This window comes from Lytechinus variegatus, chromosome 3 (genome assembly GCF_018143015.1).
Source record: "Lytechinus variegatus isolate NC3 chromosome 3, Lvar_3.0, whole genome shotgun sequence".
Classification (NCBI taxonomy): Eukaryota; Metazoa; Echinodermata; class Echinoidea; order Temnopleuroida; family Toxopneustidae; genus Lytechinus; species Lytechinus variegatus.
In genome coordinates, this window is record NC_054742.1 from 5,923,319 (window position 1) to 5,949,827 (window position 26,509).

The following is a 26,509-nucleotide window of genomic DNA, read 5'->3' on the forward strand; positions in this document are numbered from 1 at the left end:
CTTCAACATGATCTCCATTGGCATTGGTGGTTGAACACGAGTAAGCTAGAGGCCTGTTACTACTATAGAATGCAAAGTGCACATCCACCACAATAATGTAGGTGTGGGACCATAGGCAAACTGATGGTGGTAGTCAGTACAGATCATTTCACATAGTGGTTTTAATGAGTTTACTCCAACAAAGATGACACTAGACATGCTAGAGCAGCTAAAGTACTTACAGGAGGAAACAGACAAATCAAGCAGTACGTAGTTGTAGACGGAGCAGAGAAATTCGGCTCACATTTGGTTGAGATTACTCTTACCAAGCACAAAACTTTGTTAGGTGTCCGATCTCATAAGCCCTAATGTTTATACTAGCCGGATCAAAAAGGGACCTGTTAAAAACAGTTTGCAGTGACCCATTGTCATATCAGGGGGGGGGGGTGCTCTTCCTGATATGATCATATCACGATTACTCCATGAACAATATAAAAGAAAACACAGAAATAGAGAAAATAAATCATAAAATTACTTTGGATCTCCTTTTATTCCACAAAGCGCCCTGTTCCGCTAACAAAAATCACACATGTACATGACATACCCCTCCCCCTTAAAAGAAGAAAGTTATAGCAGGTAAACTTTCTTTCATTTAAAGGAGCATGTTCAAATAACATAACATTGTAAAACTCAGGATAATGAAGAGTATGACAAAAAATATCCATTCAAATGTAGAGTCAAGACATAGCATCATAAAACCTTTACAAGACAAGATGCAGAAGACTTCAGTCAATAACAAGCAGTTTTACCTTACGAATTCCAATGTCACATGAAAAAAATACGCCAATACAAGAACGTGACTTAACTCGGCAAGACATTTAGTCTTTTATATACATAAATATATCAAACTTTCCCATAGCAGCATGAACTATTTAATCGTAAAAAAATAAATTTATGCCCTTAAATGCAATAACTTTGATCCAGATTCAAGTTTACAAATGCAGAACGTGAAAACAAAAAGGAATAGAATAAGAGTTATAATATATAGACTTGTTTAAACAAAATAAATTGTTTCACGTTATTGATACAACTATTTGCCATTAAAGAGGAAACATGTTAATAACTTATAGATTATCGTTTCAAAACATTGCTTGACCACCTGGATTCACTTCAAAAGTTCACTTTTTCTTGTTGAATTAGTATTAGTTTTATTATTTTCTTATTAAGGCCTGGTAACACCGCCCAAGCGTTGTTGGAGCGGTCGTGGAGCGGAGAGAAAAAAATCATCACCGCTCGCTACCGTTACCATTTTCGATTTCGATTGTTGTTTTTTGTTTTCGATTTTTTCCCCAATTTTGAGAGCGAAATTCGACCCTCTTTCCCTACCGCTCCACGACCGCTTCAACAACGCTCGGGCAGTGTGACCTTGCCTTTATAGTTAATGACCTGTTTGCAGCTGTCCGGTTTTGTTTGTTTTCTTGTTGTTGTTTCTTATGTTTTGTTGGTTGTTTCTAATGTGGGTAATTGGCAATTGACTTTTATATTTGCCTAAACTCCAGAAAGTGCATCCGCAATAACATTGTCATTTCCCGTAATATGACTTTACGTTCAGCCCATAAGGAAGGCTCAATCAACCCGACAAACGTTCTTGTCCTGTATCATAAGTCCTGAGTGACTTCCTCGGATTTCTCGTACCGTTTCCAGAAACTCGTGATTTTTCTTTGTCTGCACCCGGCGCAGGGAGGGGGGCTGGTACTCGGTGTATGCATAGTGGTTATGTGCCGCGGAGGGGACCCCCATTTTTACACTCAAATTTCCGTTCCAAGGCATAGAATTTTTGTCTTATTTAGAAAAATAAGAAAGAAATCCGCTTCAAATCTTCGCATATTTTGCGTTGAGGCCTGGTCACACCGCCCGAGCGTTGTTGGAGCGGTCGTGGAGCGGAGAGAAAAAAATCATCACCACTCGCTACCGTTTACCATTTTCGATTTCCATTGTTTGTTTGTTTTTGTTTTCGATTTTTTTCCCAAATTTTGTGAGCGAAATACGACCCCCTCTCCCTACCGCTCCACGACCGCTCCAACAACGCTCGATCGATCGGGCGGTGTGACCAGGCCTTTACGCCGTCCCGATCGCATTGATCTGCTACAATGAGCTGCAGATCCGTTCCAAGTACCCCAGTTTTCACAAACCGTTCCGAGGACCCTCCAGGCCCCCGTTTTTTGTCTCGATCGCCCGCGGCACACCTCACCACCTTTTTAGTCGAGTGCCCCCCCCCGGGGTCTGGACCAGACCCGTACTAAAATAATCACAAGCTTTCAGTAAGTCTATATAGCAGAGCGGCATTACTTTAAAGATCACCCAATGAAATACTCGGGCGCATAAGGGATGGCGCTGCATGGTCTGGTCAGTGCTGCCAATAGCAGCGTCAAAATGGCACCGCGCGGTCTGGCGCCGGATATCTGAGCACGCAGCATTCATAAACTCAAAATGTAATGGTGGTGTCACACCTTGGCGTTTTAGACAGCGTACGCCCGACGTATCAAAATTTCTCTACAACGTCGGCATATGCTGAACTTTGATTTTTTTTCAACTCGTATTCATAACGAGTTGGACGTATACATAACGTATAGTAACTTATATCGAACGCTTCGTTAACTTATAAGTAACGTATTCCAACGAATGCTTAGCGTATTGCTGGCGTACACAACGTATGCCCTACGAGCCTAAATTACGCATAGCGCGCGGCAGCGTATCGCTGACGAACACGTGTCGTAGCCTATAAGAAGACACAGTTTTGTCTTGATGTCCAAGAGGAGCAGCTCATGTGCGAATTTCTTCGAGAAAACGCCATGATCTGGGACATCAAGAAGACATGAGTTCCTCCTGTGAACCCCACCTTTATATACCAATTCCTATAAACGTTGTGAATACGCCATTATACGGTAGCTGAAAGTTAACTGTTACTGGTAGCTGTTAAGTAAACACGTTCATTAAGTTTTGTGGTCGTCCGGAGCACGTCTTCATACGTCAATATACGTTGGAGTTAAGTTACACAAACGTTCAAAGCACGTTACTCATAGGTTAGAAGTAAGTTTTAGGGTACGCTGGACATTATCTCGACGTACATCGACTTATGAGTAACTTACGAGTAACGTGTGTCAACGTGTATCAACGATCGCGCGCGTAACTTGACTACAACTTATGGCCCGCGTATGCGGGACGTATGAGCCATACGCTGGCATACGTCGAAAAATTTTGTGCTTGTACAACATTTTTCGACGACCTCGCCGAATGACGACGTATACCAGCGTGTTTTAGCGTACTCTTAACGTATGCAAAACTTACCCGTAACGTATTCGACGTACGCCAGCGTATTCGCCAAATTCCTCATACGTCGGGCATACGCTGTCAAAAAAACGCCAAGGTGTGACAGCGCCATTACCACTTCGGCCGGAGCTGGTCGAGACAAGCGAGTTACTGAAAGCCATATTGGTCAGATAGATGATATGGATAATGCCTGGGATAATGGTATTGGCGGCGGAGCAGATGATTATCTTTTGTGTTTGAGGGGGGGGGGGGACGGCTATTGTTGCGTCCCCCATACACAAAAGATAATCCTCTGCTCCGCCGCCTATGGATAATGGATACAGGGCCGCGTAGTTAATGTTAGGGATCATTGTACAAATGCTTAAGTGAGAGATGTTGCTATCCAGGGTTGCTTTCCTTTGCATTGTCTCGAATCACTTACGTAATTTAAATAATTCCTGACTTCCATGTACCCGAAGGGTCCGACAGCAATCCTTTTACTTCTTTTATACTTGCCATATGCAGTACACAGTTGACCCTATGTTGCAGCCAGAGATGTGGGGGTACAATAGAAGCCGGAGCCGGCGTGATACGGTCACCAAATTATCCAGAAGGATACCCACCGGCTTCTGAATGTTCTTGGGTCATTCACTCGGCAGCTGAGACGATGATCAGAATAAAATTCCAGGTTCGAGACTGCAGGTATGGCTGTCTCATTCTTCTGTATTAAACTATTCCCCTTCCCTCGTCATTTTCTTTTCAAATCGTTGCAATGTCGTGAACAAAAATGACCCCTTTCATTCACGTTTTGAATCAAGTAAAAAATATTCCCACACCATTTGTATCTTATTTGTATTATCTGTTTTCGCTCATGTATTCATAATTTTTACATGTAACAGGGAAGTAACGAGTTAGCAGAATGTGATGGGATGTGTGTGTGGGTTTGGGTGCTTCCGTGTGTTTCTGATGACGGCACAGAGGGTTAGGATTTTAAAGATTTCGTTGCACGCACCACGAACCGTCCTCTCTGCGCACTTCTATGCGAAAGTTACTTTTGCAGAAAGCGCATTTAAAGAAAAGGTTTTTTATTAACCAGCAATAAGTTCACCTACTAGGAGAGCAAATTATTTACCAGTGTCTTTCTTAAAAAGTTCAAGTTCCAAAGTTTCATCCCGTATCTTTATATTTTCTTAAAGTTAATTATTTACGCCACAGTGGGCAACGTAACATAGAGGACGGTTCGTGGAATAGATACAGTGCGCTTAACTTTCGCATCGAAGTGCGCAGAGAGGGCGGTTCGTGGTGCGTGCGACGATTTATTTCTTGTATATTTTGCATATTATGTACTTAACAATTCGTATGTATTTTGATTAACAGGGCCTGATTACAAATCAGCTTTTTATCTTTGTTAATGTTTTTATCGGGTATAGCTGAATTGGTTACCCTGTGTAAAGATGTGAAATAAATAAATAAATAAAAAAATAAAGTGAGTTTTCGTTCAGAGACGTACGGGGCTTTCAGCGACGCAGGTTTATTGTAAGCCCATTTCATATTTACTCCTATTCCTTGATATATCAAGTATTGTCGAGAACATCACTATTCCGTTGTCTATTTTTTCCTCCTCTACCAAACCCGTTTACTTTACATGTAGTTCTTGTTTGCCCTGCCCAGGTGTCCTCCCTCATCCTAATTATTTCGAACAGCTAGGCCCCTGGGAACGACTTTAATTTTAACAAGCAGGGGGTTTGTTGCACCCACAAATGTAATAACGCCCACAAATGTGGAATCAAAAGGAAATCTTAACCAAGGTTATTTTTTAAATGACAAAAAATAAAAGTTCATGGTTCTAGTTCATTAAACTTGGACATAAAAGTAATGAAGTATCAGTAAATGTGCTGCATGTGTTTCAAGTCATAAGATCAAGATCAAAGGTGCGTAATTTAAGGCCAATGAACTTTGGCGATATTGGGGGCATTTGTTGCATTAACATTATAACTTTGAAAGTTTTCGGTTATAGTTCATAAAATAGGGGTAATCAAGTATCACCGATCATCTTGCACAATTAAGTCTTAAGTCGATCACATGATCAAGGTCAAATGCCATTTAGGACCAATGAACTCAGTTTCCTTTTTCAACTGAAAGTCAGGAGAGAATGCAAGAGGCACGCCACTTGTTATTTAGCATATGTATCACATTTCGAGGGGGGTGCTGCCTATGGGAATTAACACTCCCAGCACCCCCCGCTTCCCAGGGCTATGGGTTTGAAGACATGTTAGGTCTATGCGTGATTATTCAGGGGCCATTTTATCAATTTCATTTCCAATCTCATATCATGAAGTTGAACTATAGAGTAACGATGTGATGACGTCACAAATAAACCTTTGTTTTGTAATTAAGCATTTTTTGATACCATATTCCGGGAGAGCAGGATGAAAAACCACCAAATTCGGTGAGAATTGGTCCATGGGGGCCTTAAATATGACATCACATGAATACCTAATTAGCTCCAGAGAAGTCAATGTATTCATGAGGTCATATCTTTGACCCCCACTGACCGTTTCCCACCATATTTGGACTGCTGTGGTTTTATATCATGCTCTACGAAAATATGGCATAACATAACTGCTGAAGTGAAAATTTATGACGTCACACTTCGGTACTGTATTATTTCATATCTCCGTAATCCTACAAACTTTTGAGAAAGTGATGTAGATTTATAGCCGAAGAGCTGTTCTCTCATGGATAACATTTACCTCATATTGTGATTGAACGTTCGTTAAGAATTGGTCAGATTAAAGTTACATTAAATTGGTTAGACGTTGACCCACCAATGAAAAAAAACAACATATCTAATTTAAGGAAAGTACATTGTAGCAAATGCAAATACGTGTTGTTTTTACACAAGAGGACCGTTTCATGAAAGTTGCCAGTACCGACAAGTTGTGTTTCTCCGATAGTTACACGGTAACAGTCATGTACCAGTATTCCTCAGTCAAATTGATTCAAGTATTTGAAATTGTCAAGAATGATTTTGGTATTATGTTTCTAGTGGAGATTCTCTTTGGATATACGATGGTAATGGGACATCGGGGATACCACTGTTTGGTCAATACTGTTCTACAATTCCACCAACATCGATTAACTCTAGTGGACAATTGGTCACTATCAAGTTTGTATCTGTGGAAGGAGCGGGAAACAATCAAGGATTCGTCATATCCTATGAATCAAGTAAGATTTAGATTTAAAGGGGAAGTTCACCCTGAGAAAGTTTGTTGTAAAAATAGCAAATAAAAAGGCGTGAGGGAAATCAATTACAGATTAAGAAAGTTATTAGAATGTTAAGTTTTGGAAATGTAATATCATAAACGAGCAGCTTCCCCACATGTTGTGTCATATCAAATGCATGAATTTCATTTTTTTTTAAGTTCGTGATAACTGATTTTTTTTTTAGAAACGGTTGTGAAATGATTTGTCTATAGACATACACTGCAGTAAATTTTTTTTTATTTTCTGAGAAAATAACATTTCATTGATTTTTACCATTCGATACAAGCAATGCTTTTTAGTGGATCCCTCCATTTTCTCAGAATTTTATTTTGTAATGGTTATATTTTACTTATAGTACTCTTATATTTTTTTATTTTACTTTTACTTATATATAAATATCATGTACTGTACATGCCTCAATTTATTTTGTCTGTATAAGTTCATTGTTACTATTTTGACCACATTACTTTGTTCTGTTGAAAATGAAATAAAAATAAATTGAAATTGAATAAATTAAATCTTTATAGCTTTTGTTGTCAAATGGGAAAAGAATCTCTTAATATTTAGATTACACTGCACATGCTAAACGAAAGCGTTTACATTATCTTCGTCCACGCAACAATGCGGGCATCTCCCATCCGTTCAGCTGTTATTTTAACAAATTCTTTCCTACTGGCTACGCGCCTGCATTATTTGATGAGGGAGATACGAAACCACTTCCTGAATTCACACAAACTGAAATTACCACTTTTTAAATCAGTATACTGTATAAGTAGGCCTATATGAAATATTTCCTGCACTTTGCTTTCGAATTGGACAGTTAGACAAATGTACCGTTAGTCTTCCTGTTCATTATTACCAAGAGAGCTTATAATGTCCCATTTCGGTTATATATACCTGTATGAATATGAAAAATCTACCTGCGCTTTGCGCCCTCATCATTTGAGGTAACATTAGTATCCTCTTCATGATTTTCCTACATGTTAAACAGTGCTTAACATGTTCCCATTCGGGTCAGTATTAATCATTTAAAATTTCAACTCGTGCCTTCACACTCGTTTTAATTTGTCCATTGAGATAATCAGCTCGATCATTCTTCCTTTAAATACTTGCTGAAAATGTATGGTTGTTAGGTCAGAATATATGAACAAAAATCAGTTCCCGCTTCGCGCTTTTGGTTGGTGAGATATGTATCCTTCCCATGAGATGCACTTTTTTTTTGAAAAACATAAAGGAATTTCGCATGCATGAAATATCAGACAGTTGAAATGAATACATCCAATGCAATAAGTTTAAATCTAACACGAACGTCCCCTTGGTGACAGATATAGAAACTGATGGATATTCATTGGTAGGCCCTATTTCTTCCTTTGGAAATCGGCTCTAGATCGAGAAAAAATCCATCAAAGCATAAAATAAGTTTTACGATCATTATTTGATTTGTGACGTCATATGCAAGAAGCTTTCCTACATAGTTGATTAAATATCTGTGTGGGAATATGAGTTAGGTGTCTAAACATTGGTTTAAATGGTCAGTTATGCACTAGGGCAAGTTACAAGGACAGTCAGTGGTCTGGTATGTAAAAAAAAACAAGATGGCTTCCATCTTTTTTTACATATCGCTTAAACATGATTTTCAGTTCATATTTTACGAAACAAGCATGTCATGTTTGATACCAATTTAATGCTAATGAAATATCAAATGCAAATATGTGGATTACCACGCATTTAGATCACACCTGTGAGATTTTGGTGTCTAAATATTGGTTTCAAGGGTCAAATTATACACAAGTACAAGTCAAAAGGACAGCCAGTGGTCTAGTCTGTGTCCAAAATTCCAAGATGGCTTACAAAAATGGAGTAAAAAATGTGATGTTACATAGCTGTTTGGGGAATATTGGTTTGGTGTCTAAACATTGCTTTAAAGGGTCAGGTATGAATTAGGGCAAGTTACAAGGACAGTCAGTGGTCTGGTATGTTAAAAAAAACAAGATGGCTCCTGGGGTCTAAATTGACTGTTGTTACTTAAGTTTACACACAACTTGACCGTTTTTTAATTGACGTCATAGGACACGTCCACTTTTTTTTACATACCTCTTAATTGTGTCTTTCATATTTTATGAAACAAACATGTCATGTTTGATATCAATTTAAAGCTAATGAAATATCAAATGCAAATATGTGGATTATCGGGCATTTATATCACTCCTTTGTCAGTTAAAGTCGTATAAGGTCAAATTGAATTACAATTGTAAGTAATACATATAGCGCGAAAAATATCATGTTTTAAATACAAATAAGTTAGGTATCATGCATGTTTTGCTGAACGTTGAGGGTGCACATATTAAGAATCCGATGGGTGCGACCTTGGCATCTTAGGAATTTTGTTTATGTGACGTCATAAACCTGACAGACTTTCTCACATTCCTCTTAATTGTTAATTTTCTATTGAGCGGAATAAACTCAGCATGTTTGATATCAATCTATAGGAAATGCAAAATCGAATTAGTCACAAGACATTTATATTGCGTTCAGACCAATTAAATGTCATTTAAAATCTTGAAAGGTCAAATTATGTCACAAATGTATGCAATGCAACCAGTGGCGTACCAGGGACACGGCATTGGGGGGGGGGCACCAGCAAAAAATTCGAGCCACTTAGTGTACGCGCGAAGCGCGCTCAGTTGCCAGGTATACTAACCTAATATAGATATGTTAAGGACCAGGGGCGTAGATAGCGGGGAGGATGGGGGGGGATGCATCCCCCCAGAATTTTAGGTGGGGGGGGGGGATGGTGTGTACAATCATCCCCCCAGGTTTCTGTGGGGGAAGGAGCAAAACTATACAGTAATAAAGCAATGAATGCTAGTTAAAATCAATCAATAATAATAGCAGTAATAATCATAACGTACATCAATGACAAACATGATCAAAATTGGACTTTTATTCAGAGTCAATCATCTTATATGCATTTACAACTTGCAAGTTTTAAGTAATAACAACTGTCTTGCGTCGTCATATACATTTAAGGATCGTTATTCAGAGTTTCACCAAGTACATTTCCTTATAATAATTATGTATTTGCAAAGGAGATAAGTTCAAAATATTTCATTATAGATTTAAGAAAGTGTCACTTAATCACTCCCTTTCAGAGCAATTGCTTTCATAACACATTAACACTGTTCAAACGAATTAATAAGAAATTACCAATACACATACACAGACCCTTTTCCCTGCTGGCCATGTCCTCAACCCCTACTTTGCAAAGGAAAGGTGAAAATTTTCAGTCTCTAAGGAGCGAATTAGTAAATGAATGATTTCGGAATGAAAGTGCAAATTTTGGATGGCCTCAGTGATATCCGAGGTTTTTTTCACTCAATATTCACTCTTTCATATATTCACTCCTTAAAGAGTGAACTATTTCACTAATTTTTTCAGAGTACTTTGCGCTTTTCAAAGAAGGTAGAATCATCCAATATATAGACATGCCTTAATTCACGAAGGCAGATTGAATCAATCCATGGATAAGATTAATTTATGGTCTAAGATCACAGAACAAGCCTAACTCGACCCTCAGCGTGTTCATTGTCGGACCTTTGACAAAAAACATACTCATCTCGCGCATTTACGCGATAAAAATTTGACTAATTTCTAGACAAGATTCAATTCAACCTTGTGAATTTCGGTCAATGTAATGACGTGAAATTGTCCAAGCATGTCGCAAGCAAAGCGTTTGAAAACGTCTTATATATATATATATATATATATAAAGTATGACCCAGCTAGGGATCATCCCCCCAGGTCTAAGGACCTGTCTACGCCACTGTTAAGGACAGTGCCACTAAACGAATATTATCTTAATGATTAAATAATGCGAGCGCAAAGCGCGAGCTTAACATTTTTGAAATTCAGACCTCAAAAGGGAGATTATAAGCAAATATTTGTAATCATGATTCGTACCTGTCTCGCAAAACAAACAAGGCGAGTGCGAAGCGCAAGCTGAAATTTTTGTATATTTTGACCCAAACGTTTTAATACCATGGTCACATTTGCTCTACGGAAGCCGTACGGCGAGTCAAAAACAGCCGTTCTATTCATTTTTATTAAACCCACCTATATTCTGCTGGTACAAAAATGTTAAAACGGCTGTTTTTTACTCGCCGTACGGCCGCCGTAGAACAAATGTGACCATAGTATTAAAACGTTTGGGTCAAAATATACAAAAATTTCAGCTTGCGCTTCGCACTCGCCTTGTTTGTTTAGGACTATATATTAGGAAACCATTAAAAGTATACATATCTAACCACAGTCATCTAATGCGAGTGCCAAGCGCTGGCTGATTTTGTTAGAATTACATCTAAACCATGAAGTACTTGTAGTCATTGTAATCATGATTAGCATACGCATCTCAATCAAAATATTGCGAGCGCGAAACGCGAGTTAAACATTTTGGAAATTCAGACCTGAGGAGGGGAATTTTAGGGACTGCTTGTAGGAATCCATGAAGACCATACGTATTTCACTACCCAATGATTCGAGCGCGAACCGCGAGCTGAAATTTTGTATGTATTGACCCCAAACAGGGATACTTTAAGGACTATTTTTAAAGGAATCCATTAAGAACGTACATATTTCACCTTAGTCATCTAATGCGAGTGCCAAGTGCTTGCTGATTTTGCTAGAATTAAATTTAAGCACACGAAGCCCCTTTTGGAGTCATCGTAATCATAATTATCATACGCATCTCACTAATCAAATATTGCGAGCCCGAAGCGCGAGCTGAATATTTAAGAAATTCAGACATGAAGAGGGGTATTCTAAGGCTTGTTTGTAGGAAGCGACTGAAGTTTTTCACTCACCAAATGATGCTTAGAATATTTAATATTCAGGTCATAAAACATTTCATTTTAAGGACTGGTTTTAGGAATTCATGAAGAGCAGACATATCTCACCAATCCACTAATAATGCGAACGTAGGCAAAAAAATCAGCCATTTTGAAGCACGTTTGCCAATTTGAGGATCCCCATAAAAAGTACAATAAGACTTTTATATATCCATAGCTTGTTTTTTTCTTAACCGATTTTGATGAAACTGTTTTTCCCCTCTCATTTTACTATTTCCAATTAGATTGCTTCTCTTCTTGGGTTTTGGTTTCCTTTAAAATGAGGCAATCACGTAAAGTAGTCATAAAAAAGAAGCATAAGCCACTACATAAAACAATAGTAACTCGAAGAGTGAGGATATATATTTGGTGTATATTGACATGAAAACGAAGGATTTTACTACAACAGGATTATGAACCTTGATTGGGTTCTAGGAAGGATAATTAGTGAATTATATCCATTTCCAGTGAATATCGATTATGTTTTGGTATGTTATTCCTGAGGTCAAATGCTACCAGAAACATTTGAAGAAACCTTTTGTTTCATTTTTTGGGGTCAAACCTTAATTTATATTTACCGGTGTAATAAATTACCTTTATTTTTTGTTACTACACCTTATTATCTGAAGTTGATATAGCTCTAGGTTCACGAGTCATTTGGAGTGAAGTAAGACCTTCGACGGGTGAAGTGCGATTAAACAGTGTTCCTGCAGATCCAAGAGAGATGTTGAATGCCGATCAGACAGTAATGGAATCCGTCACAACCACCTTCTACTTCCAAGCTGCAAGTGGTAACTGGACCGCTCTAGCAACGCGATATGGTCAGCATGAACTCATCTGGAGTGGTGGTCTAAGGAAATCCATGATCAAGGGTAGTATTCATTCTCCAGTTTGTATAGAAGTCTTTACTTGCTCAAAAGGGCATGTAGGAGCCTAAAGAGTTTTGTCATGATGCCGGTATAAATGATAGATCATTGGCGAATTTGAAAAAAGGATGATCTCTCAATCAACCATTGTGCTAGGAACTATATTTGGAAACTTGACTTGAACCAATGTCGCAATACATGTATGTTTGTATATATGATATCAATATGATATCAATCCAAACATTATTGTAATATATATATAGATACATTGTAAAGAAATGGATGAAGAGAACAATGGTAGGCGTAGCTTAAATCAAGGTTCCCCAGAGCTATCTACCCTTTTTTGAAAAATTTTCCTTTGTCGGGTGAAGGAAAATACAATTGGTATAGTGTCGAATATCTGTCTATCTGACGGTCAATCGGATCGGGCTCAGTCTAGCCACTAACCTGTCTCTGTGGTCTAGTGGTTAAGGCGCCGGCGTTCAAAGCTGGGGGCCCGGGTTCGATTCCCGGCAGAGACATTTTTTCGGCATCACCAATTTTTCAAAAAAGGGTAGATAGCTCTGGGAACCTTGAGTTAAGCTACGCCTACCATTGTTCTCTTCATCCATTTCTTTACAATATTTAAAAAAAAAAGAGTTGCCAAAAGCTGTTGTACATGTAAAGCTTTACACACTATATATGTATATATATATATATATATGTTTGATTTATGACAATGTCCTTCTTTGGAGTATAAAAAAGTAACCATTATCACAACTTATGTCTGTTTTAATCATATCTAATTAAGTATTTAAATAATTAGTAAACTTCAGATTTTAGCGAAAAGGGCCTTTGAATTTCTTTCAATGTGTGTTATTTATTTTTTCAGGCTCTATGGGTAGCAACCGAACAGCAAAGATCTACTACGCTTTTACATCATCTAGCGTAACAGGAGTCGCAGTTGATTGGCTGACAGGCAATGTGTATTGGACTGACGCAGCGTATGATTGGATAATAATGAGTAACGAAAATGGAACGCGTAACGCATTGATAATTGATAAAGATCTTGATATTCCTACGGGCATTGCCATTCATCCATCAAGAGGGTAGGAAAATATTAATTACTAATAAAATCCTGCGACAAAATATATCACTAAGTGTACGGGGAAACGTCATGTAAATCTTTGACAAACCATGTACAGAAAGTTGCAAAACACATGATAAATAATTACAAACTTTTCTCCGACCATGCGCAGGATAAGTTTGCAAGGGGGGGGGGGGGTGGGGAAGGGTTGTTCATGTAAAGGCAGTGATATTTTGCCTGATGCTTTAAAATTCAGTTGTATTTATCCCAATTCCCGTATCGAAATACTTATGAAGCGTCTTTCATAATCATGATAACATATAAAAAACACGATTTCATTTTTTCAACCTTTCCACCTTCAGATATCTATTTTGGACTGACTCGGGATCTAGACCAAAAGTAGAAAGGAGTAATCTAGCAGGAGAAGGTCGTCTTGAGATGGTTTTTACAAACATTGTAAGGCCTTCTGGAATAACAATCGATTACAAAGATGACTTGTAAGTACATTAAAAACGGAACCTAAAGAGAAATGGTCAAGTTTTGAATAAGATGTTTCGCTTGCTGTGAGGCACAGCTCTTAACGTGTTTTACGATTTATTAACAAGTTCATGACGTAGACCCCAACTGTATAAATTTTACCGAAAGCAAAATGCGTTAAAATTGATCAGAAATGATTTTATTCCTCAATACGAATGAATAAATAAACATGATTATGATCTAAAGCTAGACAATCCAGAAGGATTATGATTTCACAAAAATTAGATTCTCGATATTTTAACTTTTAACAGTTATTGCTTACTTGTGAAAGTGTATATGCCCATCTAAATATATTTTTTTTAAAATAATTATTTGCTCTTTATATCACACTCAGGATTGTTGAGATTCATGTAAAAAGGAGAAACATATTGGATTTATGTATAATAAGCATAAACTTTTATTTTTTTATTGGCTAAGCCGATACAAATGTCAAACTTAATTCCGTGCGTTCTGGGCGAAAAGGTTTTTCCGATCAATCCGTCATTAAAGACAAGAAAATACATCAGGATAATTCGATGTGCTTCCGACCCCTTATATGTGGGACCTTCATGAAATTTTCTGTTTCTCATTTCTTGTTCTTTTGACAGTCTGTAATTTTCCCAAAGGACCATGACTCGGTCATTTTATAAAGTAAAGGAAGACTTGAGAAAAATGGGAGACGAGCTTACAAAAAGGTTGATAATTTTATGAAATTGCCTGTCGATGAAAGATAAAATAGTAGGCATCAATCGAAGGATTCATTTGTTGGTCGATAAATGTAGTGAAATAAGTTTTTATCTTTCGCCAACAATACCACAAGGATAACCACATGTTCTGCTGCGTGATGATGCCTGCCTATTGGCAGACCGGGTGGGATTCCAACTCACGACCTCTGGATTACTATACCACTGTCATAACCACTAGACCACTGGAGTGCCCTTAGGGGTCGAATCCCATCCGGTCTGCCAATTATTGTTTTCATAAGCATGCACCACACAACAGTAGCTGTGGTTACCCTAATATTTTTGGAGAATGATTAAAACTTATTTAAGAAAATAGTAGAGATATCAAATGTGTACAGTCGTTTCCACTTCTCTTTATTTACTGAATTATGAGTTATTTTTGTATTATGGTTGTATAAATATATATATATGAATATATATATATATATATTCATATATATATATGAATATATATATATATATATATATATATGTATATATATATATATATATATATATGTATATATATATATATATATATATATATATATATATATATATATATATATATATATATATATATATATTCCTTATCAATTACTTTTACAATTATCAAAGAAAAATGATATTTGTATCTCATTCTTTACCCAGATATTAGTCAGTACGCAAAGTTGTGACATGGATATTGACAGCACATATGTTATCCTGCAGTGTTTCAAATATATTTTTTCAACTTTCCTTTTTAATATTTTCAAAATTTTGTGATGACAGGGTATTTTGGGTTGATTCTGACCCATCTTCCAACCGCATTGAATCCTGTAGCATTGAAGGGGCAAATCGAAGGACATTGATGCACACTGCAAATGATATAGGACTCTTTGATTTGACCATCTCAGGGGTAAGTTTGTTATCTCAAAGTATCGTATGATCTAAAATTCAAATTGATACCCGATCAGCTACTGTTTTTTTTAATAAATAGATACATGAAATCGTGGCAACGAGGCAGAACTGCTTTATAAAAGTTGAAGGACAGGGCAACCCCAACACAAAGTCGATTTGAATAAAAAAAAAATGAAAGAAGCATAACACTTAAAGTTTCATCAAAATCGAATGTAAAATATGAAAGCCTTGGCCCTCGGTCATCAATACATGACTAACACCGTACGAACGAATTTTAGAACATTTTATATGGTTTTCTCAAGGAGGCCACACAAAACCAGCGTGCGCATGCCGTTCTCAGACCATTCGTAAGGTAGAACGTCTCGTCCCAGATTTTTAACGTCACACGAAACCATCTACATGTATGTTATAGTAATTTGACCATGCGAACGTCGTTACAGTCGTAAAAACATCGTAAGAACCGCAATAGAGTCAATTCTAGAAGCCTTAAATTCTTATGACATTCGTAAGAACGCCTTAAGCTTTTTAAGATGTTTTTTTCGGCGTTTGCAAGAACGACTTGGCATTTGTAAGGCATTCATAAATGACTTTGGTATTAATGCCATCTTAAATGTATCAAAATTTCAACAATAGTATTTTTGACAGGACACAGCAGTGTATTTTCTACACCAAGAAAATGAACAAAAAATCGGAAAATTTTACGAATGATTTGAGAGCGCCGTGTTTTGTATATAAAATCATAATAAGAAATGGTTTTAATTTATTCTTTCGTTTTAACTTATGGCTATCTTACCATTTATCCCTATATCCATATTTGCTATCATTATATCAAATTAATTGTTTTATAGTCGTGTATATCATCAATTTCAAATAATAAGTGCTGGTTATTCAATACGTTTATTTATGCAGATGAAAATATGTCATTTCTAATAAACATTCTTATTACTATGGTAATTTTATGGTCTGATTGATGATTTAATAATGATAATAATGATAGTAAGCCTAATAATAATCACACGATAATATTAATATAATAATGATTATATTAATATTAATATAAGTTATCAAAATGATGACAATAATAACAATAACAACAAACCATTCTGCTCATTGCCTCTCCAGTAGTATGTCGTTTTTCATAGGCAACAGAAAACCCAGTATATGTTACTCATTGTAACCATTCTCGATGATTATTTGGTCTGATTTAAAAGCTCAATAAGGACTAGTACCCTCTCTCAGTGTATTAGTCAAGTTTTTGTTTTTCTGTTTGAAGAACTTCATTTACACTACAGCAAAGGTCATCAAGAAAATGATAGTACTTATGAAAGCTAGTGGTGAAGAACTCCTGAATCTAAATCTAGATTATGATCCATACAGTGTTGTAACATACGCTCCGGATGAACAGCCTCAAGAATATTGTAAGTTTATATTCGATCTTTTTTTTCATTTTAGAACTTTCATCCGCCTGAAATCACCTTATACAGTATGGCAACAAATACAAATTTATCAACATTATAAAAACTAATAGACCTTGAATGTGATATAATGTAAGTGTTACCATGGTTAAGAATTTAATAGAGACTTGTTGGTTGGAAAGCTGACAATTCAATATAATCTATCGGAAATATTATTTTTCATGGAATCGATAAAAAATTATATTAAAACCGTGCAAGAAACATAAATTCGGGATGTATAATTTAAAGTGAAAATTAGAACTACTTTTGAATAGGAACGTCTATTGTTGTCAAATACTTATTAATATTAGAGGTAATTGAACCGTTTTTGTTCATACTGACAGCGCCATGTAGTAGCAACCCGTGTAGCTTCCTATGTGTTGGAGGAGGACCTAATGATTACACCTGTCTCTGTGGAAATGGTTTCCTATTAAATGAAGATGGTCGTACTTGTATTAAGGGTGAGTTATTTGAACCAAATTATGCCCCATAGGACGAGATGTGTTTATTACGATACATTTTTGCATCATGGGCATAACTATGTTCTAGAAATAGTAGGGGAAGGCGGGGTAAGTTGTGTCACTTTTTGCATTTTGCATATTAGAATTGATATGACTAATAATATTGTAGAAATAAGTAACTTGACTTTAAATTTGATTCTTGGGAAATATTTTTCACCAATATATAACTTTCTACCCCCCCACACTGAAAGTCATTGTGACCTTTGAAAAAGAACGATGTCAAACGGCTCAACTGGCCCCATCTGTGGGGGAAGTTGTGCCACCTTCTGGGGTAAGTTGAGCCACAAAAACTGTGTACAAAATGTATGTGTGAAGAACCAGCATGTCATTTTTTTATTTAGGTCTTTTCACTTGTTTATTCTCTATAAATATTAATATCCTCTAAAAGTAAAAGAACCGTCATGAATTTGCTACTTTCTGCCTGCATATCAATGGCTTTTTAATTTTTTTAAAATTATTATTCATTACCATAAGAATTACGATGGCTCAACTTGCCCCTTGTTTGTTGGCTCAAATCACCCCAGTCCAAACTTTATTCAATATTTTCACATCCACACATGATGCAAAGCATTTGCACAGATGATGATGCACAGCATTTGTATAGCGCCATATATTTTAGCAGGTTTGAATCTAACAGGCTGCTTGGAATGCTATGAATCAAGTGACCAGGTAATGATAATTGTGAAGGCCTTTGAACAGTCGTAGATTGATAAAGCGCTATATAAATGCCAATTATTATCATCATTATTATTATAGGAGAATAGAAAAATTGGTAATGCTGGGATATTATCAATATGTAAAATAAAAACAACTAAGTAGTTGATATAAGTAATGAACCAGTTGGTTTATTCACATCTGTAGCACGCTCTAAAGGAAAAATAATAATTTTGAGGGAGAGATGGTATAGTAAAAGATGCAAATAGAATTGGAGTGCTGTGTATAGATGTCTGCTGCTGCCTGAACTGCAAAATCATTCAGAAGAAATCGCTAAGTTTACGTTTGAAGTGGATTCTAAAATATCTTTTGGGAGTCCGTTCCAGTACTTTGGTCCTGAGAAAATATTTTTTCTTTTTTAGAAAACGTGGTTTGGGTGAGTGGTAAATGAAAAAAAATGTGTTTTGGCGAGTTCTGGAAGAATGGATTGCAATTTTGAAAGCAAATGATGAGGTGGTAGTGACTGGCAATTTATTTGTGGTTAGTTGCAAACATAGAGATACCTAAATTATAGCTAGTAAATCTAGAATTCGAAGGACTTGATTTTCATAGAAATATCGACTTGTATGGGAGAGGAAACCGGCATTGTTTATGTTTCTTTTTCATAATAAGCAGCTTGTTTAATTGAGTTTTGCTGCTATTGCCCCAGGCGAGTATACAGTAGGTGGGGTAAGGCAGAATTAAAGCGTTGTAAAGGGATAGTAAGATGAAGTTCGTGTTTAAGTTTGTTTAAATACCCGTGTTTCTCACCGTTAGTGTGCAAAGATAATAAGTATGTGTTTCCCATGACAGTTTGCTATCTATGTAAATTCCAAGAAATTTTGTAGAATGGACTTTACTAGGATTTGAATTGGCAATCGATATATCACCTACAAAAATTGTATAGTATTACTAAACAACTATTATAATGGGTTTTGTTAACATTTATTTCTGTTTATCCAGGTCTGCACCATTTTTATTTCCTCGTTCAGAATTTCAAGGAGGCTGATGGGGTTAAGATGGGAGTAAAATGTATTAGAATCATCTGCAAAAAGAATTAACGACAAAATATTAGAACATTGTTGGAAATCATTAATATAAAATATAAATGATAGGGGGCCTAACAACGAACATTGTGGGACACCACATGTTACTAGTCTAGCGTAAAAGTATTGTCCATTAATATTCACAAATCGTTTCTGTATGAAAGATAATATCAAACCACTCCAAGGCCTTTCCTCGAATACCATAGTAGGATAATTTGTATTATGAATAATCATATGGTATCGAAGGCCTTGGAGAAGTCAAGGAAAATTCCAACAGTGTGAGACATGTTATCTATGGCTGGACTATCTTATCTAAAAAAACAAGTAATACATGAGTTGTGGAATGTTTCTGTCTGAAACTGAATTGATCATTTGATAAAATGTTATGATAAAGTAAAAAATTCATTGTACGTGAGTATACGAGTTTTTCGAGGATTTTTGCAAACGGAGGTCGAGAGAGAAATAGGGCGATAATTACTAAGTAGATCGGAAGTCCTTTGTTTGATATTAGTATCACCTTAGCAATTTTCATTTTCTGTGGAACAATGCCATTAGTAATCGATAGATTTAAGATATGTGTCAGGGATGCTATAATTTGATGTGCCATCGTGCCCCGGGCTTTTATTGAAGTCTAGATTACTAACAATATCTATAATTTCACCACCTAGAGAAGCGTTCAATACTTCTATGATAACTATCATCATCTTATCATCAATACCAGTCGTCAAGCTTTCGGGCACATGCCCTTCATCAGGATCTAAACTAATATACGAATACAATTTCGTGTATAGTAAACATAATAAAAAACATACTATTGAAAATGATAAATACAACGCAATGTATAACGAAGATAAGTATTGTTTTGAAAAAAATGTAGGTTAATTATTAATAAACAATTAGTGATAAAGTAATAGTGATCAGTATGTAAAGAAGTATAGAATATAATATTTACGGTAAGTTCAGTAAGTATTGCTAAGAGTAAGGTTAAAACTAAAGCGAGGTCAGGTGTGAGTTATAGACCCTCTTCACCCTATAATAAACCCATCCCTCTTGCTGTTTCTATATATGAAAAAAAAGATGCGCAGATTCACTTAAGGTCCCTCGGAGCTGTCCTCCATTCTAAATCATCAAAGGTTGAAAATTGCTTCAGCCGGGAATTGAACCCGTGTCCCTGGCTCTGAACGCCAATGCATCAACTACTAGACCACGGAGGCGGGCCACCGACGTCTATTTATTGAAAGGCATCTTTTTTAATTGATTCATTGTCTGTCTGTTGCAGATTAGTTAATGAACAATGAGTAGGCACCTTCCGAAGTTGGATCCCAGCTAATACAAGCTTGAATACAAGTCATGTAAAATACATTGAGAGAAATTAGATAAATGCAAACAACTTGTGGTAAATCTCTTGTAAATAATAAACTGTGAAACAAAAGAAAAATAAGAGCATAGATGCAAAGCTTCAGTCAAGGACCCTCATAATAGATGACAGCTCCGTGCGTATTATTTTTAATAAAGAATATCTCTTTAATTGTAAGCTCCGAAAAAACTTTAAACTACTTTTTCTTTATTTCTTCATTTCAGAGGGTACTATAGATCCACCGCAGTACTTTGTGGCCTCTCGTTCGAAGCTTTGTCGCTATCCAATCAACTTTCCAGACATCGTTTTACCCATGATCACAAACTTCAATGTATCCTGTTTCTTAGGAGGACGGGTTCATGCTGTTGCTATCACAGCTGATATAGATGAAGGGGTTGTATTTTTCAGCGATTTAGGAATGAAAGCGATTGGGATGGCTACTCTCAGAGATGGAGCACCTGTAAAGATTATCACGGGCGGGGTGCGGTCTGTTCAAGGTGAGAATGCATGCGGTTTTACTCAATCTGTGCGTGTGTATATAGGTTTTGCAGATGTGTATCGATCAGATATGATTATTGCATCTGAGACTTACATTAATTACCATCCTCACAACGCCAGGTTGAACCACATAGTTGACCGCATCAGGAGTGGAGGGGGGGGGGGGGTGATTCAGCCCCGCTCGACATGCTCTTTTGGACGATAGATCTGACACCCCCAAACAACGGTAACGGTCATTTCCTCAACTACTTTCCCGTCAAGAATACCTGCCAACAAAGCCCCATTACATATCTAACATACGCTAGTTGCAATGATACCCTCTTTCAATATTCAACGATTTGAAATCCGATAACTTCAATCGCATCCGCTCAGTGGCGTAGTGAGTCGAAAATCTAAAGCCCGATTGTGAAAACACTTGTTCATCAATATATATTCATTTTGATGTTCGGCAATATATATCATATATATTCATGGTAGTAAAGTCTTCACTTTTATCATCAAAATATATACATGTATATATATGTATATGATATATATTGCTGAATCATAAAATGCCTAATCAGATACCTATTCATGAGCATAAAGGTTTAATCTTTTATTTGTAAACTGATTAAGCTTAATTTCTTTTCATGTGTTTGCATGCTGTAACTGAAGATTGGAAGAAATCATGTAACTGGTAAACACTTTACTAACATGAATATCAGTGTGTGGGACTACAGTGAAATTTCATGGTATCTCTGGAAGATTTTTTAAATGTGAAAGAAATAAAATATCATCATTGATTTTAACATATTTTGTCAATATCATACCAATAATGAACATATACGAAAATCAAGTTAAAAATTATTTGTCAGGGGGTCAAACTCAAGGTCAAAGTTAAGGTCAAAGGTCATGACCTTATAAATTGCTCCAATACATTATTCGATGCATGTTTTGGATTCCTCTCTGAATTTCCTATCAAATGGTACCAGTTTCATGAAAATTGGTCAACACGTAACGACGCAGTGGCCATTGAAAGTTGAAGGTCACGCCCATTTTTGTCAAAACAAGGAGAAAAGGGCGGGCCGTAGCGCGAGAACCGACGGACCGATTGGACTAATTTTTTTGTTTTGTGCTTGGGCCATGTTGAATTTTATGTATACCAAATTACAACGAATTCTGAGACGGTCGGGTGCAAAATTGCACATTCATTGGGTGAATTGGCATGGAATGACCCTATGATATAAAAATGTTCATACAGATTGACATGATATGCTTATTGTACAAAGAAAATTTTATGTAAAATGTAGAGTATATAAAGTACAACCATTTTTTTTCCTGATAACATATACAAGATGGGTCATCTTGAAGTGTAAGATGAGGGCATGTTGATATTTAATATAGTAAAGCTCCTGTCTAGTTTTGGTAAATCTGTGAATCATCAACGTTTGAATCCATTGCCAGATAAAATGAAATGTTATATCATAATAAAACACATATTGCGCAAAAGATGCAACCTAAAAACTTACATGGGTAAAGTTAACAATTAAAATGTCAAATTAAAAAAAGTTGGAATCCCTGACTATTTGCTTCTTTCTTTCTTTTTTTTTTTGCTATTTAACCATTTCGCAACCATGGAACGGGAAGAAAACTTCAGGGTAAAATCCTCATATATAGCTCCGTGATATACATTCACTTAATTAAACTAAGATTTGAGATGAAGGCCTATATTAAGAAAAATAATAAAATTACCAATAAAGGGTGCTAAATTTGATTTAACGGTGGAATTTAAAATCTTTAAGAGGAATGATTCATTTATGAATGCATAAAATTGATTTAACAGTCACTACACCTTTGTACGATATAAATAATTGAATAACAGCCTAATTCACATTTAAAAAATCTTTACCAAAACTAGACAGGACCTCTAAAGGGGTGACTTAGCTTCAACTGTCTTTTTTTGCAGCCTCATTGTCCCTCCTCCTTTTCATTTTCACCTCATTGCTCAATTTATTTGTGATGACTGCCCTTATTGTTGATGTCTGGGACTGTGGGAATTTCTTCTGGACATACACTGCAATAGAAAAAGATAAATGTCAAATAATAAGTCATGCTTTCATTTCAAAATTGAGGAATCCCAACTGCAAGCCTCCTCCCAAACACCAAAAGGTCATTCAGGACCAGTGCTGTAGTCAAAAGGTTAAACCGAAACTAACCGACCTTAGTCAAAACAGTTTTACAATTGAAAAGTGTTTTAGGTTTTTGCTCAAGATAAAGCTGAAGTATTGTCTAGGATTTTTAAGAAATTGGTAAAACTGATCATGACTTCTAAATCAAACTTATAAAAAATATCATTATTCTGCCACACTTTCAAAGATAATGAATAAAAATAAACTTAATGCATGTAGTAATACAAAATACAATGGAAGATATGAACACTGTAGTGCGTAATTCATGCAAATTCACACATATTGGTTGAAAAATGTGTCTCACAACTGGAATACAGGTTATACCAAAATCAACCGGATTTGGAGGTAAGATACCCATTTTTTTAAATAACTGAATTACAGCAGACACTATTCATTACCTTACGCAGCATAGGAAATACATGGGGGTGATGGACAATTCTGCCTAATGACAGCTGAAATTGCTCCTACATTTCCCCTAAAACTAATGCCTTGGTGTGACTTTTTTATTTCAGAGTCACCCAATATAAATCACCAACAATATTTCAAGTTACATTATACATACACATCCACTTAAGAAGTTATTTTACATTATGGCGATGACAGCTAAGTCACAGCTTGCCCTTCTTTCACTCAACTATTGTTGCACAATATGCATGCTTTATTCATGTTACCAGAAATCCAAACATTGTTGTAAATGTTGTTCTGTATTTTTAGGCGTTATTGTGAGGCTACAATTCCTGTAGGATCGTGCACACATAACTGCACAAAAAGTAGCTCCTAAAATAAGAAAAATAGCCCCAAGATATTCAGTGATAGCCCCTATGTAAAAACATAAGTAGCCCCTAAAAAGAATAATTTCTATGCTAACCTTATGTTTACACTATCAGAATGAAAATGTCTATGAATTTTAAAAATCAGTAATCTATAGTTTGAAAAAATCACCAACACCTACTTCCAGCTAGTGCAAGTTCTATGTAACAGTTTCTTTTTTTCTCTTTTACCCTTTTTAGACAGGCTAAAATTTCCTTAACCCCGTACTATTGGTGGGGCTAAATGGCAATTTAGCCCCACCTATAGTACGGGGTTAAGCTTAGCCCACTTACGTTTTACACAGCGTTTTTGCAAAGTGGGCTAACCCCACCTATAGTACGGGATTATTTGGCCCTGCAAAAAAGCAGAGTTATCCCACCAATTGCGGTGCTAAGAGCAATAGTACGGGGTTAAGATCGCATGTGTAAAACGAAAGTGGGCTAAGCTTAAATAGTACGGGGTTAAGGAAATTGCGAGTGAAGCACTTGTACTACGAATGATCGACAAAAACCACTAGTCCGGGGTTAGCGAGTTTCGTGTGTAAAAAGCAAGCATTCCTTATCCGGGGTTAGCAATAACAATTTGGCATGTGTGAAAAGGAAAAAAAATAGTACGGGGTTAAGGATAGTACGGGGTTAGCGATAGTCCGGGGTTAAGAAAATCCTGTGTAAAAAGGGCATGAGACAGTAATTCAGATCAATGTCTGTCAATCACTGAAACTGTGTGCCTTGCTCCTATAAATGTTCTTGAATGTATTTTTTCCCTTATACATAGTGTATATATTTAGGCACACAAAAGAGATGCCTTGAAATGAAAGTGCAGTCAAATTATTTCAGATTATTGCATATATATATACTTATATGTATATATATATATATATATATATATATATATATGTACATACATTTATTTCAAGATCCATTGTAACAGTGAAAACAAAATTAGGATAGGGATATACCATTAAAAATAATCAGGCTTTCAAGGGGAGGGGGGGGAGAGAAATAATTTATTACCCACTTAAGATCACATCATCTTGAGTTTTATGTCTCTGCTTAGTTGGTTAACATTTACACAGCCAAAAATTTGCCCATCTTTGACGAATAACCTATTTACAAACTGCATTAAAAATTAATCAGCTTCTAAAATAATGTATATGAGAAAAGGAATTCTTGTCACTTACAGACTAAAGCATCAACTTTATCCTTGTCCAGGGCTGCCTTCTTTCCACCCTGGGAGTTTGGAGCACCGGTGAGGGAGAACTTGTGGAGGTCCTCCCTCCCAAACAAAGCGACCAGGAGGTCATTAGTCAATTTTGCGAAGTCCCTGTGATTGCAAGCTACTAAAGATTTCTTCGATAACCTCACCTTGGGTGAGAGTTCAACCTATACATAATAATAAAGGAAAAGTTGTTAGATAAAATGTGGTCTTTTTCCCCCTATATTTTCTTTGTTTCTTCCTTTCCTTAATATGAGTTGTGAGGTGTAATTACACAAATAGTGTACACCTAACATTAATCATAATTTTTATTGTAACAAACTCAAAATTCAGTATTTAAAGGCAGTGTTCTTAAACTTCATAGGTGAGGAAAACATTAAGTTATGAAGTTTGGGCATGAACCACGAATGGTATCATGGTAATTAAAAAATAACCATGGTAGATTTCAAGCCTTCATTCCGTCAGGGTCATATCTGTTGGAATTACCCTGAGACTTCTAAAATTATCAGCAACACCCAAATATTCACTGAAATCAGTTTTATATTCCATTTTTATCAATAAAAATTCTTTCAATACATCTGCTCCTAACAGATTTTTTTGGAAAAAAAAGTCAACTTGCATAACATGTACATGTATGCAATATTGCTTTAATATCCATTGAAACTACATGTATTACAACATATCTGGGTATTTGTAAGATTTTCAAATTCAAATGGCCAATATTTGTAATGATATGCAATTGCCTGCTTCTGTACATGTAGTTTGTGCATATGGGAGAATTACAGGTTTGTTTCATATGAAAACTGATTCCAGCCCATTCCTTTGATCACAAGCCTTTATGACAATGTGTAAATCAAGAACAAAATCTTCTATACTCACCATACAGTCCGAATCTTTCTCTAGATCACAAGCCTCTTCTTGCATATGATGATTATGATCTGGCTGTTGCTGCACACTAGGACTTATGTTCTGCCAGGACAAAATTGAAACAAATTTAACAAACATTCTATACATGTATGTTTCAGTTTTATTCATCTGTAGGAAAGGGAAAAGAAAATGAAACAAAGGACAAATTTTCATATTTTATTATTCATTAAGTTTGGTGGAACATCTTTGGTGGATAAGAACAACAAATGAAAATATTGTTAGACTGCAGCCAGTTGCCAGAGGTAACTGGCTGCAATCAACAGTTATACAAATTTAAGAAATTGCAAGGAGCTTTGAGTGATGCAATGCACT

The 26,509-nt window shown here is 36.2% G+C and overlaps 1 protein-coding gene across 1 annotated transcript in view; it reads left to right on the top strand.

Annotated features, from left to right (window-relative positions):
• The window catches only part of LOC121410074 (low-density lipoprotein receptor-related protein 1B-like), a 146,051-nt gene that overhangs the window by 14,532 nt on the left and 105,010 nt on the right, over positions 1–26,509 (top strand). Inside the window, exons 3-11 of the mRNA XM_041601932.1 lie at positions 3,814–3,990; positions 6,338–6,516; positions 12,068–12,310; positions 13,176–13,392; positions 13,733–13,867; positions 15,380–15,506; positions 16,782–16,926; positions 17,307–17,423; positions 20,804–21,076. Coding sequence (XP_041457866.1) covers positions 3,814–3,990; positions 6,338–6,516; positions 12,068–12,310; positions 13,176–13,392; positions 13,733–13,867; positions 15,380–15,506; positions 16,782–16,926; positions 17,307–17,423; positions 20,804–21,076 — 1,613 coding nt within the window. The remainder of the gene's footprint in view (positions 1–3,813; positions 3,991–6,337; positions 6,517–12,067; positions 12,311–13,175; positions 13,393–13,732; positions 13,868–15,379; positions 15,507–16,781; positions 16,927–17,306; positions 17,424–20,803; positions 21,077–26,509) is intronic.